Below are 13,568 nucleotides of genomic sequence, written 5' to 3' on the forward strand. Positions count from 1 at the left end.
GGAAATAGCTGGGAGACTATTGGTTTCATAAACTCTCCTCTACCATTCAATTACTATTATATGCATGTATTCTTGAAGTAAAAATTTAAGTTTAATGAAGAACACACTCTAAAAAAATAATGGATAAAGGAAATCATCATTAATAGCTACAAAAGGCACTGAGTGCAACTCTGAGGGGAAACTTTATAATGGTTGACAACATCTGAACCCATTGATCAAATTTTTAAATAAACTTTTAACTTTAGAATACTCTTAGATTTACAGAAAAGTTTTGGATGACAGTTTCCACATATCGCTCACTCCATTTTCCCTGTTGATAACATCTTATATTATTATAGTATGTTTTACCACTAAAGGACCAACACTGATACAATACTATAACTAGATTCTACATTTCATTCACATTACACTAGTTTTCCCCTAATGTTCTTTTCCTATTCCAAGATTCCATCCAGGATATATATTACATTTATCATTTCTCCTTAGCCTTCTCTGTCCATGACAAATTCTCAGACTTAGTTTTTGATGACCTTGAAAGTTTTGAGTTATTCAGGTCAGGTATTTTGTAGAGTGGCCCTTAATTTGGATTTGTCTGATGTTTTTATCATGGTTTGACCGGGTTTATGTGATTTGGGGTAGGGGGCTGGGAACCACAGAAGTATAGGCCATTCTTATCACATCGTATCAAGGTTATGTGCTATCAACATGATATATCACTAATAATATTAATATTGATCACCTGGTCAAGGTTGTGTTTGCCAGATTTCTACAGTGTAAAACTAATTTCCCTCCCTCTTTCTGTACTCTACTCTTTGGAAGCAAGTTACTAAGCACAACCCATACTCAAGAAGAGTGGAAGGAGTTAAGTTCCCTCTCCTGGAAGGGGAATATCTACATAAATTATTTGGAATTTTCTGTAAAGGAGATTTGTCTGTCTTTTATACATTTATGTGATCATTTATGTTAGTAATAGCCATTTCTTTAAGGAGATCAATTTTATCATAAAAATAACCATTCTATGTCCCCTAATGTGATATGATAGAAAGCATATCACACCATGTAGGGAATATTCTTGCTTCCCTCATCTCCTCAAAGAAAAACTGAACTTTAACCTATCAAGACTCAAAAGCTAATTAACAATTTATAGGAAATCCTATAAGGATGTAACCTCAAGATCCCCTAGTAACCATTCGATCTGTCAGGAGGTGAAGCCTTAGATAGCAACTGAGACTCGTGAGAGAAATGAAGAATCCTAAACCTATATAAATCCCTGGATCCAGTCAACTATAAGGCCAGCTCTTTCCCTATCCTTCCTGGTTTGTTATACCACCCAAATAAGCATCTCTTTCTTGCTTATGTTGGATTGAGTTGGGCATCTCTTACTTACAACATAAGAGGGTTAACAAATATAATAAACACAAATAAGGAAAGGCATGGGAACAAAAATGAGTTCAGGACATTGAGGAGGAGGAAACAGGCTGAGTTGCTTAGGAAAAGCCAGATTTTAGGTGAGATTTTTAAAAACTAGGTAGAATTTATTTGCTTTTAAAATTTAATGGGCTATTATTGCTGTTCTCTTGTATCTTGGTAGTGTTAACTATAGGGTTCAATTTTTAGCATATAATATTTAATTGCACACTGATAATTTATCATAATTTTAGAAATCAACAGAGTCAACCTTACTTTTCAGCTAATATAATGAGGACCTAAATGAATAAGTTATTCATCCAAGCTCATATATCTAAGGTAGACATGCAGGAAGCATTGTGCAAAAAAAGGAACTAGGGTATGCAGCCAGATAAGACCAGGTTTGTTCCCCCGTTCCCTCTCTCACCCAGTTGCTTTTTATTTTTGATGTAATTTTTAAATACACAGTACACAGACATAATAGAAAACTTCAAAATTTACATTGTGAAAAGCAGCCTCTCTCCTATCCCAATAAGCCCTCCTCCCCCCACCCTTTGACAACCACTGTTACAACTTCTTGGGTACTCTTCTAGAGATAGTCTAGTCAAGCATATTGAAGACTTGACCTTTTAGACTTTAAGACATAGGATGATCACTAAAAATTTTAAAGCTATTGAATGGTACTAGAAGGACTGGGGCTGGGAAGGCAAGATAAAAGTGGAGCTAAAGAGGAAGCAGTACCTATGAGATACTCCAACCTGCAGCACCAGTGTTTAAAAAGGCAACACGTGAAAATTAAAAACAACTTTAAGGATCAAATAATGCTCCTTAAAAGGCATGATCAGTTAAGGTTTCTAAGAGGAATATACAAGCACCTATTCTTTATTCATTCTTCTTGTCTAGAATTCTTATGGGATGTTCTTGACTATACTGAAGAATGGATAGGGGACTGGTGTAGCAGTGGCAACCAAGATTTCCTGGTCATTTAAGGAAGAAAAATTAATTGTTCCCATCCTCTACTCCTGCAAATGTCAATTTTATTCTAATCATTTCAAGGTAAGAGAGATTACAAAGAAAGCATGGAGATTAATAACATAATCAAGGTGGATGGAGAAAGAAAAAGGGGAATGATGAAATCAACCTGAGAACAAGTTTAGATGGCAGTTAGAGGAATATACAGGAAGTTCAAGTACTCCTCATCACCTAGCAATAAAGTAAAAAAACAAACAAAAAACTTTTCTCTTTTGAATTTTATCCAGTAAATACCTGATTTAAGAAGGAATGGATGAGATGCATACTGTTCTCAAGAGAGGTTAGGAATTTTAAAGTTCCCACGGGGGAAAAACATCTCTTGGCTTAAGTAACAAATTAGAGATGGAAAAATAAGTCAATTACTGAGCATACATATGTAACAAAGACTTGTATACTTCTAGGAGTAGAAAGCATATCTCATTTTAGACTTGAAATCAGACATTTTTTTCAGATTTATTTTTGAACTCTCTGAAAAAGCTCTTCTAGATTCCTAGAGTAATGGCATAAATGCTACAACACTTAAATATTCAAGTCTCAACAAAGTAACACCTCTAATGAAATGGAACATAACTTTGGTATATTTTTAACAAGTATCAAGGATAATGTGAATTACATGTTCTTTTGACCAATTTCTTAAAGTAGTTATGTAGGAAATAAATTATAATTAGACTGCATTTACAAAAGTAGAAAATGTCTTATTAATTAGGATCATTCAAAGTGAATTTTATTACATATCAAATTATTAACAGAAGACAATCAGAACACAGCTCTAGAACTATAATAAAAGACAAAATATATGCTGTGTCACCTACCTATGCTTGTTTAAATACAACTTGGATTGAATATATTAAATACATGAGATCCTGTCAGTCTGAATTTTTTTTCCTCTTTCAAATCAGGAAAGAAGGAAAAGCATGAAACAGTTTATAAAAATTATTTTTCCCTCCACTAACAGCTGCTGGTCGTCTCTTAGGAACAGGGTGTACCGTTTGTATCTGCTTTCTTATTTGCATAAACCTATCCTCCAAGTAAGTCAATGGATTAAAAAAATGGAATCAGTCCAAAAGTACTTGTTTTCCGCTTCAAACATAAAATGAATACTCAGACTATATTTGTGGTCATTTAAATTTTAATCTAAAAAATGGTAACAGTAGTTTTTAAATAAAAAGAATTTCCACCATCCATTTTAACAAATCAATTTCGTGCTTGTGTGCATAGTTAAGGACTATAGACACAGAGTTATTTATACGTGGTTTCCTAGAGATGATTTCATTTTCCTGACCTGTCAAGCAAATACTTGAAACAACATCAAAACTGGTCAAAAACCATATATGTATTACAACGTGAAAACAAGGAACATCTCTGACCATTCAAAAAATCAACTGATGGAATTACTAACAAGAATATATACATAATATAATAGGGAAACTTTCAAATTAGTAGTCAAAATAACTCCTAACATTTTATTAGTACCTTCTTCAATACTAGAAGATATTTTATAGTAGTACCTCCCAATTCTAAAAGATTTGTAGAATCTGGTACTGGAGTCTTAAAAAAAAAAAAAAAAGTTATCAATAGCCCTAGGAAGTTATGTGTAGGGAGCACTACCCTCTAATGGTGAATGTTAAGAGTAGTATATGATCGATAGCTATAAACTATAGAATCATATCTTATCTCACAACTTCCATAATTCCAAAATATCTTGAGACTCTGTTTCAGGATATCAGGATATTTTTAATAAAGACTGGAGTGTTACACCACTTTTCCCTAAAATTTTAAGCTTACATGTGGTAAATCTTTGGTGTGGGTTAGGATACTAAATGAGGATACTAAAGCCAAATAATATACTTCCTTCACATTTCCTTCATGCAAATGGTATTTTTATTCTACTGTAATATATTTTATATCCTTATAATAGCCAGATCGACAGGACTAAATTCATTCACAACAAATCTATGCGTTGTCCTTTAAATGGCTAGGTCTCAAAAAAGACTTACTGCCAAACAGTGAAGTATTATTCTTAAAATCATCAAGTGTTTTCTAGAATAAAGATGGTTACAATAACACTTACCTCAGTCTTTTTACTAATGTGATCTGTAAATGAAAAAAATGATGAAAATTCATTGAAAAAATTAACAATATTAATATTTTATTAGTATTAATAATTATTATACCCAATATGTAAAAATATTTAAAGTAACTGAGAATTTTAAAATTATAATAAGAGTTACAGAAGTCATTTGGGGGTTATCTAAGATATCAGATTTCCCTCTCTAGGTATAAGATGTTAAATTTCAACATATAATTACTAATTTGCTCTGCTTAGGGGCTATATCTTATATCCCAGTAAATGCCACCCATACCACAGCGTATTATTAAATTTTAAACATTTGAATTCTAAATTATTTAGGTCTTTGGTTTCACACAATTTGGGGGGGGACAAAAAGGGAAGCAAATATGTCTAAAATCAAATCACAGGGTACTGTAACTGCAAAATTGTACAGAACACTGCCTTTGTGGAAAAAAATAAAAAGCAGAATAGTAATTTGTGTCCTTTAAAACTCTTAGTTTCTTTTAAAAATATACATCATAGTGATGTGATAATACTATCAGAAATCTTAAAAATTGATGTATATTTATAAAATGAAAAGAAAGAAGGCAATAAGAAATATATCCAGATTAAGCAAATCATTGACTTAGTAACAACACAACATTTCTGGAAAGGGATTACAGAATGAGGAAAAGGAAGACATAAGGGAATCCATACAGATACAAGGTTGAAACTAAAGTACATAGAGGTAGTAAGTGTTATTATTTAAATTAGAGATGACTGGGATATCTAATATTTAACATTGCTTCTTGTGCATAGAAGAAAATTTCTATTCTCAAAGACTAACAATAATTTAATAGAATAGCAATCATATGACTGAGAATTTAAAAGCTGGTCCAGCTCTCTAAAGCATCTGTTGATCAGAATAGGGTCTGTAAGTATAATAAATGTCAAAATCACAAGTTTCAGCTCAAGCTACAAAATCCTAATTATCCCTAATTTCCTTTTTATCCCTAACATCACAGCCATTCTTCTAGTGTCTAGCATACAATGTAATGCCAGAACCTGAGAAAGAATCATGACTGCTTTAATCATGTCTTGAAATAGTCATCTACCTTCCCTTTAACAGTACCATATTGATGTCTTTCTTAATCCATCTAATAAATTTACATAGTACTTATAATCAAACATGAAAAATAAAGAAGTTTTCAAAAGCATTCTTTTCATGTTTCTGCCTAGTTTTTAATGAAATATATTTTATATAAAATCATTCTTGCCAAAATTGAAAACGCTAACATACATCCGTTCTTTTAACCTCAAATAAGAAACTTAGTAAGAGAGGCAGACTATAGGAAAAACCATCCTGATCCTTAAACCAAAGCAATATAATGCTTTAAATTTATTCCTAATTTCACAAATAGGCTTGCTTCTGAAAACGGTAAAGTATTTCATTGTGGTTTTTTTTTTTTTTTTTTAGATTATTGCTGTAGTATTAATCCTCACAGAACAAATGCCCAATGTATTAATTCATATGAATCAAACAGATCACTATCAATGAACAAACAACTGTTCATTTGTCAGCAACTATTCTGACTGGCATAAGCACAACGCTGTCCAAAAAAATTTTCTGTAATTATAGTCATGTTCCATACCTATGCTATCTAATGTGGAAGCTACTAGTCACATGTAGTTACTGAGCATTTGAAATGTGGCTAATGCAACTAACGAATTTTTTTATTTTAGTTCATTTTAATCAGTTTATATTTAAATCGCCACACATGAATAGTGGCTACCATATTTAACAGTATAGACTTAGGGTTTTCACGATTCCCCACGTCAAAAAAAATGTGCTTTATGGTCTGTCTTCAAAAGTTTGGTGAATGGTGTAGTTTCCTTGTCTTCTCTGTTCAATAAAAAAATACAAATGATATTATAAAGTTTTCTGGTAGTAAGTCTCACTCTAAAAATTTGTATTTTAATTTTCTAAGGTGTAGTTCCAGATAATTTGAAGAGGTTGACCAATAATGGGTGAAATCTGAAGATACTATTCCTGGTCTAGTGCAAGTCCATTCACTTTATGTATAAGGACAATAATCATGTTTCAAGATGACTCAAAAACTACAAATACAATTTTTATTTTCAGTGAGTTTTAGAAAATGGACAAATTCCGATACAAAAAGATGTATTTATACTGAAGTTTTATGGGGATTTAATGACTACTTTTAAACTACCCCCCAAATTGTTTCTTTCCAAACAGGTCTACATTTTTCACAATCTCAGTAACACATTAACAAAACAATTTTTACTTATTTTAAAAATTAACAAGGAACTTAAAACTTAAGACTTAAAATAGTCTCTCTAGCATAATAGATTTCGTACATATATTACCTTCAGATTGAAAATCTTTTAGTGATACTGTGAGAGGTTTGTCTTTTCCCTGATGATTCTTTCTTTTATCTTTTTTATTCATAACCTTTGACTGAGTTGAAGCATTTTCAGCATTTTCATACTCCTAAAAAGAATTACCAAAAATAATTAAGCTTGATTTACACTGGTAAAAAATCAGCATACTGTTATAGGTAATATATTAGAATTTTACTTTTTAAAGGTAAACTGCAAATAAAAAGAAATCAATACTTGAAGCTAGCTAGATTGTATAAAAGGATAGCTTTTTTTTTAAGAGAGAAAGCACACACGCAGGTGGGGAGGGGCAAAATGAAAGTGAGAGAGGGGATCTTAAGCAGGCTCCACTCTCAACAAGAGCCCAACAAAGGGCTGGATCTCATGACCCTGAGACCATGACCTGAGCTGAAATCAAGAGTTGGACACTTAACTGACAGAGCCACCTAGGCACCCCAGGATAGCTGTTTTTTATTTATATACTCAATCTCTTGCCTCTTAAACATTAAAATAGAAACAGAAAGCTATACCTTGTGGTTTATAATCTCTCCTAGTTGCCACTTCTTCTTTATTTCAGGACCAAACTTAAGACAATCATCTATAGTCAATTTCCTTTCTCACCACCTCTGCCAAATCTGGCTTCCCCTGTTCTCTGCCACTAAAATTAAGGTCAACCTCCCCCACAGTGCCATATCCAAAGACACTACTTTTTCAAACATCTCTTGGTTTTCTCAATACACTCTGACTACTCTTTAGTCTCCTTCACTGGCTTCTCATTTCCAAACTCTTCTCACCATTATTCCATTCTTAAGCTATTCTTTTGCTTTATACCCATTGTTCCTCAAAGTTTAAAGTTCTACCTATACACTGATGATTTTTGTATGCACAAACAACTCACTGGACTGTTCAGTACACATCGCCAAACTAAGTATGTTCACCCTGCCTTCCTTACTGGATCCTCCAGTGAGGACCTTGTTTAATGCCACCATCACCCACACAACTGTGTAGACTAGAAACCTGCATCACCTCTGTCTGCTCTTCCTGTAGACTTTATATACAAATTAGTCACAAGGTCTTGTTGAGTTTATCTCCTTATATCTGTTCTCTTCTCTTCAGACCTTCTGTCATTTCCTTATCTTCTTTGGCTGGACACTGCAACACCCTCTAATTTTAGCCCCTCAATCCATCTTCTACATGGCTATAGCATGAGTTTCTAAAATGAAAACCTGAAATCAATCTAAAAGTTAAAAATATTCAATAGTTCTCTGCCAACAGATTTATAAAGCCCAATCTCCTTAGCCTGGGGCATGAGATTCTTTATATCCTATCCTTCAGAAAGTATCTCTAGCAACTCCAAATCAAAGACACTATACCCTTTCACATGCACATATCCTGTACATTTGCCACTCCTTCCCTGACAATGCCTACTTTCTCTGGCCTAGACTGTGACCTTTTAATACACCTAGTAAGACTCCTCTTTAAGAATCCTTTTCTAAAACCCATCCCCATCAAAGGCAAAAAAATTCTTCCATATTTCTGAATTCCCACTGCACTGAGAACATTCATCTCTCAATGCTATACATAGTAATTATATGTATGTCTCCCTCCGCTACACTCAAGGACTGGGACCATATCTTTATCTTTCTATTATGCGCCTTGCACATTTTGGCTATTCAAAAAAAGATGTGGCAAATGAGTAATAGAACAGAATAGAAAATGCCACCCCAGGGGTGCCTGGGTGGCTCAGTCAGTTAAGCATCCAACTCTTGATTTTGACTCAGGTCATAATTTCAGGGTTGTGAGATCGAGCCCCACATTGGGCTGTACACTCAGTGGGGAGTGTGCCTGAGATTCTTTCCCTCTGCCCCTCCCCTCCATGCACACTCTCTCTCTAAAATAAATAAATCTTAAAAAAAAAAGAAAAAAAATGCCATCCTAAACTTTAGTTCCTAAAAGAACTCTTACACTAAAATAATTATAGTTATTTTATTAGAATATTGACTTAAAACTCAATGACTACATTAATGCAATCACATCAAACTAACCATCGCATAAAACAGGAGTTCCTCCCTTCTCTGAAAGTCTTTATTGTCTGATAGAACCAATGCTTTTGGGTAGCAGGCCTATGGCCATGCCAAGAAAACTGGCTGGGAGCATGGTATTTTATCAGCACTATCTACTCTACTCCTCCTCTAAATATATAGCTAGTTCTTTTAGCTTTAGAATCTAGACATATATCTCACAACAATAAATCATTATTATATGATAGTATTCTATTTGATAAATTTTATCTCTGAAGTAAGCAAGTCAAGAGATTTTTTTTTATACTTTTCCAGTGTAACTTGAAAGTCTATTTAAATAATTAAATAATAGGAAAGCTAGCTGTGTTCATTTTTCTAATTGCCAGCTTTGTGTTTAAATGGGCAACTAACAATAAGGATCGTAGTTATTCTTGATTATTCAGGATAATCAGAATAGGGACATGGAAAATGAAACTAACACATATAATGTATGAAGTCTTTCTTCCTTTTCCCTTGAACTACAAGTAAAAAGCAAAATCATCTGCTCTAGATTTTAATTCCTCTCTTCCCTTCATCTTAAGTGAAGGAGCTAGTGTACAATGACAGTCTAAAGGCCCTTAAGCATGACCAGGGTCATTTATGATCAAATACAATCACAAGCTGAATACATTTTACAGACCAAAAAAATTTCCAATGCATGTAAAGGACTAAAATATCAAATCCTATAAAAATAATAAATGCTCAATTTAAATATAGAAACTAGAAGCCAACACTACCTTTTACTTAAGTGTTCCTATAGTTTCAAGCTGTACAATGCACTTCAGCAAGCCAATATCACAGTTTAGATAAAATTCAGAGTTCACAAGGCCAAAACATCAGAAATTGCCTCACATTTAGTTAATTGTTATATATCTCCAGCAGAGAGTCCCTGTACTCATACTTACTTAAATTTTTAAATCTACTTATTTCCTGTGTTTATTTAAAATAAGTTAAAATAGGGCACCTGGGTGGCTCAATTGGCTAAGTGACTGCCTTCGGCTCAGGTCATGATCCTGGAGTCCAGGGATCGAGTCCCACATCGGGCTCCCTGCTCGGCGGGGAGTCTGCTTCTCCCTCTGACCCTCCCCTCTCTCATGCTCTCTCTCATTCTCTCTCTCTCTCAAATAAGTAAATAAAATTTTAAAAAAATAAAACAAAATGAGTTAAAATAAATCATCTGCTATTAATTTCATTTCCTCTCTTCCCTTCGTCTTGGGTAGACTAATTTCTTAAGGAAACATTCCAAATCACCAAAGTTCAGTCTGTTGCCTCTCAAAACCTAGTGAGTAATCTTATTATAAAAACTTTTTAACCTGGGTGGCACAGTCAGTTGAGCATCCAACTCTTGGTTTCCGCACGGGTCATGGTCTTGGGGTCATGGGATCGAGCCCCACGTTGGGCTCTGTGCTCAGCACAGAGTTTGCTTGGGACTCTCTCCCTCTGCTCCTCCTCCCCACCCCTGCTCTTTCTCAAATAAATAAATAAATCTTTTTAAAAATTATTTTTTAAATTTTTTATTGTTATGTTAATCACCATACATCATTAGTTTTTGACGTAGTGTTCCATGATTCATTGTTTGTGCATAACACCCAGTGCTCCATGCAGAATGTGCCCTCTTTAATACCCATCACCAGGCTAACCCATCCTCCCACCCCCCTCCCCTCTAGAATGTTTTTCAGAGTCCATCGTCTCTCATGGTTCATCTAAAAAATTATTTTTAAAAAAACCTCATAATAGGGGCACCTGGGTGGCTCAGTCGTTAAGCGTCTGCCTTCAGCTCAGGTCATGATCCCAGGGTCCTGGGATCGAGCCCCGCATCGGGCTCCCTGCTCTCCGGGAAGCCTGCTTCTCCCTCCCCACTCCCCCTGCTTGTGTTTCCTCTCTCACTGTCTCTGTCAAATAAATAAATAAAATCTTTTAAAAAAAAAACCTCATAATAATATTTTGTTACAATGGTGAATTTTTAGGACAAGTTTTAATGGAGAACTTTTATACAAACTTTAGGAAGGTTGGTCCTAACCTCTGACCACTTAAACTTCTAAAATATCTAAATCAATAAATGTGTAAATACCTTTTTGTGTTCTTCATATTCTAATTTACTTAGCAACAATGCCTTCTCAAGATCTGCTTCAAACATTTCAGATGTCAGCTAAAACAAAAAGAAAGTTTCACAATTATGCCACACTAACTAAATAACCATGACAATATATACAGGAAAGGAAAACAAATACATTAAAAAACAATCTGGGGGGCGCCTGGGTGGCTCAGTTGGTTAAGCGACTGCCTTCGGCTCAGGTCATGATCCTGGAGTCCCGGGATCGAGTCCCGCATCGGGCTCCCTGCTCAGCGGGGAGTCTGCTTCTCCCTCTGACTCTCCTCCCTCTCATGCTCTCTGTCTTTCATTCTCTCTCTCTCAAATAAATAAATAAAATCTTTAAAAAAAAATTTAAAAAAAATAAATAAAAAATAAAAAACAATTTGGGTTCTCCAAATATATCTATCCATGCCAAAGTAGAGAACCCTGTATTTTACAGAAGATACCAAAGCAAACTCCCAATTTTGAGGTTTCTATTTCCCTATTCACTGTCAATTATATATTATATGTCACATAATTTTTTTTTAGTAAAAAAAATTTTACAAAGAAATTGACACTGTATTAGAGGTCAATGACGGTATCCAGTTTAAGACACAGAAAATTGTAATAGTGATTACTACTCAAAAATGTAATACTGAAAAATAACTCAATAAACATTATAAAACATACCATTCCCTTAATATAAAGTAATCCACAGGTACAGAAACGTTAAATAAGGTGACCAAATGTTCTGGTATATCTCTGATGTTCAGAATAATTATTTATAGTGCACCTTTTTACCTCCATCCTTTTATTTGGTTGTCTTACCTTTAAGGTCATCTAATACTATAAAAAAAATAATTCTTTAATTTGTGATCTATATCTTTTGGTTCCTCTTTCCTACCACTCAATATCATCTTAACTTCTTCTTACTTACAATCTAGCTCCTACTACCCTCTAATCAAATTACTCTCCAAATTTGGCAGACAGAATTGCTATGGTAGGTGAATGAGACTTTGGTTTCCACCCCTGGAGATAAGGTTATGTCTGCAGCTGAATACAGGAGAACTGCAACATGACAGGAGTAAACTTCCTGGATTTGTGTACATGGATGTGTCAACTTATGTGGACTAGATAATAAAGGCACAAATTTAGTGGACATCTCCAGTGTTTGTCCAGAATCCCTTCCTTTATTCCTGTGAATAGCTATACTTCACCCCAATGTCCTGTGATTCTAGTAGGACAGTCAATCACATAACCCTGTATACCACCCATCCCCAAACCCACACAAACATCCAAGCTACCATCATCAACGTCAGGGTGGTGGCAAGGGATTGAACTCTTTTCTGATGTCCTAGGAATTAAACTTTGAGAACCAACACAAATCAAGTGGGGTTTGATCATCTGACGCAAAAGCCTCTGTAAGTGAGCATACCAGTTATACCGATTCACGCCTCTAAGCACTCCAGAATTCTTAGTTTCCATCTCCCCCAAGGCACACTTGTTTAATTCTTAATTCAAATCTGTGAATCCTTTCAACAAATGACTTTTGCCAATGGTAATTAGAATTATTTCTATTGCTTAATGACAAAACATCTAAATTAAAACAGAAACTGACTCCAAAAAGGACTGATTTCCAAGGGATAACTTAAAAATTAGAAAAATGTTAACACCGGACACCATGAACTAAAGCTTTTATTCCTAACCAAGTTATCCCTTTGAAAGCACCTCATCTAAACCTACACTAAGACAATAAAAAGAAGGGGGAAAAGATTAGGTTTATCACAGAAAAAAAATTAATCTAACTCAGAGAAAAACGCAATTAGAATTAAAATGGTAAGTAAAGGTATATACACTAGAAAATACGGTTAAACCCAGAGTAAATTCTACATATTTCTAAAAAACTAAAACAAACTGAAGAATTAATCCAAATTAGTAATAATCAGGAAAAAGTAAGAACCTTTCAAATATTTATAATACAAAGGGATATTCAAAAACAATTACACAAAAAGTTTACATCAGGCGCCTGGGTGGTGCAGTCAGTTGAGCGTCAGACTCTTGGTGTCGGCTCAGGCTGTGATCTCAGGGTCATGGCATTGGGTCCCGCATCAGACTCCACATTCAGTGCAGAGTCTGCTTGGGACTCTCTCTCCCGCTCCCTCTGCTCCTTCCCCCACCCCTGCACACACTCTCTCTCTAAAATAAATAAATAAATAAATCTTAAAAAAAATAAAGTTTACATTTAATTTCTCCACCTAAACTCAAAGCAAACTGAGTATTAAATATTTATTTATAAGTAAAGTCAAGAAGTCATCCCAACACAGAAAAAGTAACAAAAGTACTTAAGCTTATTCTGATCAAAGCTGGTTCAATTTACCACTAAATTTTTAATCCATATTAATGACATTTTATATTTATAAAAAGGGCATTTAATATTATTTCCAATATGTTATATATTCTGACCAATATTCCAAAAATAAGTTAGGAGAAGAACAGGTTAGAGAATTGGGAGTCTTGGAAGATATAATTATTCTTTTTCTTACTA

At 34.2% G+C, this 13,568-nt stretch overlaps 1 protein-coding gene across 5 annotated transcripts in view; it reads right to left on the bottom strand.

Moving 5' to 3' along the window:
* Positions 1 to 13,568, bottom strand: part of GKAP1 (G kinase anchoring protein 1) — a 77,659-nt gene that overhangs the window by 42,042 nt on the left and 22,049 nt on the right. For all 5 annotated transcript variants that reach the window (XM_036090581.2, XM_036090580.2, XM_036090584.2 and 2 more), the window contains 3 exons: positions 11,021 to 11,098; positions 6,878 to 7,001; positions 4,511 to 4,533 (listed from right to left, as the gene is read on the bottom strand). In XM_036090581.2, the coding sequence (XP_035946474.1) occupies positions 4,511 to 4,533; positions 6,878 to 7,001; positions 11,021 to 11,098 (225 nt within the window). The remainder of the gene's footprint in view (positions 1 to 4,510; positions 4,534 to 6,877; positions 7,002 to 11,020; positions 11,099 to 13,568) is intronic.

Source organism: Halichoerus grypus, chromosome 14 (assembly GCF_964656455.1).
Source record: "Halichoerus grypus chromosome 14, mHalGry1.hap1.1, whole genome shotgun sequence".
Classification (NCBI taxonomy): Eukaryota; Metazoa; Chordata; class Mammalia; order Carnivora; family Phocidae; genus Halichoerus; species Halichoerus grypus.